Here is a 4,576-nt window from a genome sequence, read left to right as displayed (position 1 = left end):
CAAGGCAGGGGGGGGGGGGGGGGGGGATCCCTTGCAGAAGTTGAAAAGATGTTAAGTGGTAAATTCCAAAATGCCAGCAAGCATGTAAGCAGGCTCTCACCCCAGCATGAATATGTGCAGATCAGCATTTTAAAATTTACTTTTAGCTTTCCTAGCAGTTTGAATTAACCCTTTCTCTACTCCCACTCCCTCTGTGAGAGTTCAGCCCTTAACCTACAGACTGGAGGAACTGTCACAGTTCTCTTCCATTCACCCCGCACCCTAACCGCTCACCCCAGAGGGCCTCCTTGTGAACAGCTGCCTCCTGGCCTTCCTTACTACCGGCAAGTCTCTCGGGGCAATGCCCAGACACATGCTCGCAAGTCAGTCCAGCCTGCTGGAGCTGTGCACAGAATCAGAGGCGGCCTTCCAGGAGACCAACACAGTTCAGATAAATGCCACACATCCACACCAGCAGTCCCCCAAAGTCCGTGCATCACAATCGCCCGGAGAGGCTGCTTCAGATGGGGGCAGCCAGCATTTGTACTTGTAAAACAGCCTCGGTGATTCTAAAGTGCGTCCCTCAGCAACAGACACTGAACTAGATGCTCTAAGGAGCCCAATTACACTTTTCTCTCAGTTACAAAACAAGCAACTCCCAACCAAAAATTCTTCCAGATTAGGTTCGTCTTCATACCTTACTGGCTAGTAAACTTACTGACAGACTGGGTGAATAACAATCAAATATAAGAAAGGTGAATATAATATAATAAATAAATATTTGCTTTCTAATATTTTTCCATTTATTCATGATCTCACGTGGCTCCCACACAACCCTATTGAGGTAGCTTGTTATTCTCATGCTAACGGTGAAGAAAACAAGTCTCGGGCATGAAAGAATGACTTGAAGATGCCTGAATGATGTCAGCATTTCTGTTACTGAGTTGGATTCATTTTATGCTATTTATATTGATTTTTGTCTTTGGGTGTTTCTTTTAAATATATGGTATATCAGTTGCTGCAGACATTTGCTTCCAAGGGAAAAAAAATAATCCATGTTAAAATCTTGGTGAGCTGAAAACTCATGGCATTGGTCCCATTAAAACCAGCGTCAGCCATAAACTTCCAGCATTCTTCATGCTGCAATTTCTAAGGTCTTCGGCTCAACAGAAGAATCTGAAGAACAAGAATGAAACAAAAGCCAAGAGAATAAAAGGTTAGCTGAGCAGTAAAGACTTATTTCAAGAATATCAATTCTAAAATAAAACCACTCAGTCTTTTGTTGTATGAGCGTCGCAGCGTAGTAAAATGCTTCCTAAATGATTGGGTGCTAGTTGGTTGGAAAGTTTTAAGAAACAAGTCAGTGATCATCCTATGAAATATGAAACTAAACTTCATATATGGCGGGGCCAGCAGGGGACGACGTATCTACATGCAACAAGGACACCAGGGTCTTTGTAACAGCAAACACTCAGTCCAGGCTTTGCTTTTTACCTTGCCAGTCGACATTTCATTCATTCTGAGCGGCTGCTCTGGCATAACTCAGAGGTAGATTCAGCCCAACAACTGGCCCAACAATGCTCAGCCAAGACGTGATGTAGTTGACATTCCTGGGAAACAAGTGAAAACACAGGCAAGTCCATGTACTTCCATTGTAGTTTGGATGAATGGTAGAAAATCAGTTATTGAAAATAAAAGAAACAAGGCTTTCTTCAAAGATGCATTCCCACCACTTGAAACCCCAGCATTTCCAAAGCCTGCCCCATTGCTTGACAAGGACTCAAGCTCCAAAAATAGTGTAAGGATCCCTCACTAAGAAAGTTGAAGGCACTGGGACTCCAGAGTCCCCTTGATGATTCCAATTTTACACCTAAAATTTATAGCATTTGCTAAGGTAGTAGAGTGCAGTGATGAGAGCATGGCTCTAAGGCAAAATGCCTGGTTTTTCAATTTTCAAGTCCCAGTTCCACCACTTAACTAGCTTTCTGACCTTGGCCAAATCCTTTAACCCTTCTATGCTTTAGCTTCTTCCTCTGCAAGCTGCATAAAATAATAGAACTTGGCTCATAGGGGCGTTATAAAAATCCAATGCATTAATATATCTGGAATAGAACAGTGCCTAGCACACAGTAAAAATCAATAAATGTTAGCCATTATTATTATTACAAAGAATATTTCTTTTTTAGCTTAGCTTCCAGAGTCACATAAAAAGATTTACACTTTTAAAATAAGAGTTAACGCCAATGTATCTTGATGGTGTTTCTTACCTATTGATTTTTCGAGAATTCTTTAAGACGGGAGTCATAAATTCATTCGTCTTGCAGGGATGGAGTACAAAAAAGGGTTGCCCAAGTATGGGATGCTCCTGTAAGAATGAGAGTGGGTCCAGGATGGCCAGTGTGAGTTACTTTGAAAAAGTTAAAATACATGATCTGGTTTACTCCTTTAAAATAAAAGGTTTGTTTTACATTCCAGGCTGTGAAAATCAACCAACAGCAAATAAAAAATTTGAAATATGATTAATTCATAAAAAGCTGCTAGCACAGAGAGAGAGCCTGCAGCCTTCTGGCCTAGAAATACCTCCATATCCCCTTCCACCTCCACCCACTGTATCAACAGTAAGTTTTACCAGAAAGGAGCTGGCCATAAGAACCAGTGGCTGTGCTGCCAGCAGGGCTGACCCGATTTGCAACAGACAGCAAACACTACTGCCCAGTGACACCGGCAATATAAATCGCAAAAACGGTACTAAATGAAAAGAAAATTAAACCCACAGCTCTGCTAGCCAGATGTGATCCCAGTTAAGGCAAGCAGCAGACCAGCTAGAAATTTAATGGGGAGATTCTGGAGAGGAGACAGTTTGTAGAAGGACTAGGCAAGTTCTCTAGACGTCTCTGGCTGGTGGGTAACTACACACATGTGCAGGGGAGATATGAGAAGGCCTGATGGAAAGTAAAAGCTGACAGGAACTTGAACATTAACTGAAATCTGAGCACGCTCCCAACTCCCACACACATCCATCGGCAAAGGATAGAAGACTTACAGACTACAGGTACCTGGACACAGTCTGTCCAATCCCTGGCTAACCAGCAAGCTATATTGACATAGCTGGGTGACCCCAAGGAAGCCAGGAAATAAGAATAAAAAATAAAATAGCAAAAACATCAATGACTACAGTTACAGAGAGGCAAGTTCTATAGATAAATCCTAGAAGTTACTAAAACAAACAAAAACAATAACAACAAAAACTAAAATATAACCTTCAGGGGAAAACTTTGGAATCCAGAATTGCTACAGTATAATATCTAAAATGTCTAGCTTTCAATGAAATTTGAGACATGCAAAGAAACAGAAAGTGTGAAGCATACCAAAGAAAAAATCCATTAATAAAATTGGTAGGTATAAAATAGTCAGAGGGAAGTAAGTAAAGCATAGGAAATAAGTCAATAATATTGTGATAACTATGTGTAGTGCCAGTTGGGCTCCTGGAAATATCAATGGGAACACTATGTAAAGTATATAATTGTCTAACCACTAACCTGTTTACCAAAACCAATACATAAAATAATAATAATAATAATAACACTGAGTGGGCCCAGATATTGCATTACAAAGAATTCAAAACAGCTACTATAACTATGTTTGAAAAACTAAAGAAACTGTTTAAAGAGTTAAAAGGTAAAAATTATGACAATGATAATCAATTAATGAATACAAACTATGAAAAGTACCAAATGAAAAATCTCGATTTGAAAAGTACAACACAGAAATAAAAAAATTCACTAGATAGGTTTAATAATAGATATGAGATGGCAGTAAAAAGACTTAGTGAATTTGAAGAGATATTAATGTAAATTATTCAATCAGAATGGAAGAAAAAATAAAAATAAAAATAAAAAAATGAACAGCATCCCTTGGACAATACCAATCATACCAGCATCCATGTAATAGGAGTCTGGGACAAGAGGAGAGACAGAAAGGAGCAGGCAAAATATTTGAAAAAAATACTAACTTAAAACTTCTAAACTTTGATTAAAAAACTTAATCTACAGATATAAGAAGAGCAACAAACCCTAAGTAGAAACATAAAGAAAGTCACAGGTAAATACATTACAGTCTAAAGGCTGAAAGCCAAAGATAGAAGAAAAATCTTAAAAGCACCAAGAGGGAAAGGACTCAGCACATAAAGAGAAATAACAGTGCAATAATGACTAGCTTCTCATCAGCTCAGAGGGTAACAGAAGGGCCTATTCAAAGTTTGAGTGAAAAAACAAACAAAAAACCTAGAGATGTCAACCAAGAATTCTTTATCCAGCAAAACCATCCCTCAAAAAATAAAGGTAATTTAAATACTTGCCCAGGGAAACAGACTGAGAATTCCTTGCTATTAGAGCTCCCTTATAAGATATACTAGAGGAAGTCCTTCAGGCAACAATACCAGAGGGTAACTCAAATTCACAGGAAAAAAATAAAAGCATAATAATTGGTAAATACAGAAAATTAAGTAATTTTTCTTCTCTTATTTACTTGAATAGACATAAGATTATATAAACAAAAATTACAATACTGTAGTGTTGGGTTTATAATATATATATAT

The 4,576-nt window shown here is 38.5% G+C and overlaps 1 protein-coding gene across 2 annotated transcripts in view; it reads right to left on the bottom strand.

Moving 5' to 3' along the window:
- Nucleotides 1-759: 759 nt before the first annotated feature.
- ATG10 (autophagy related 10) overlaps nt 760-4,576 on the bottom strand; it is a 179,187-nt gene continuing 175,370 nt past the window's right edge. For both annotated transcript variants that reach the window (XM_006775500.2, XM_015571665.1), the window contains 3 exons: nt 2,247-2,344; nt 1,474-1,589; nt 760-1,155 (listed from right to left, as the gene is read on the bottom strand). In XM_006775500.2, coding sequence (XP_006775563.1) covers nt 1,490-1,589; nt 2,247-2,344 — 198 coding nt within the window. In that variant the 3' untranslated portion in view covers nt 760-1,155; nt 1,474-1,489. The remainder of the gene's footprint in view (nt 1,156-1,473; nt 1,590-2,246; nt 2,345-4,576) is intronic.

Source organism: Myotis davidii, unplaced genomic scaffold (genome assembly GCF_000327345.1).
Source record: "Myotis davidii unplaced genomic scaffold, ASM32734v1 scaffold44, whole genome shotgun sequence".
NCBI classification, from domain to species: domain Eukaryota; kingdom Metazoa; phylum Chordata; class Mammalia; order Chiroptera; family Vespertilionidae; genus Myotis; species Myotis davidii.
Note: the sequence above shows the minus strand (reverse complement) of the source record. Positions and strands in the feature narration are given on the sequence as shown.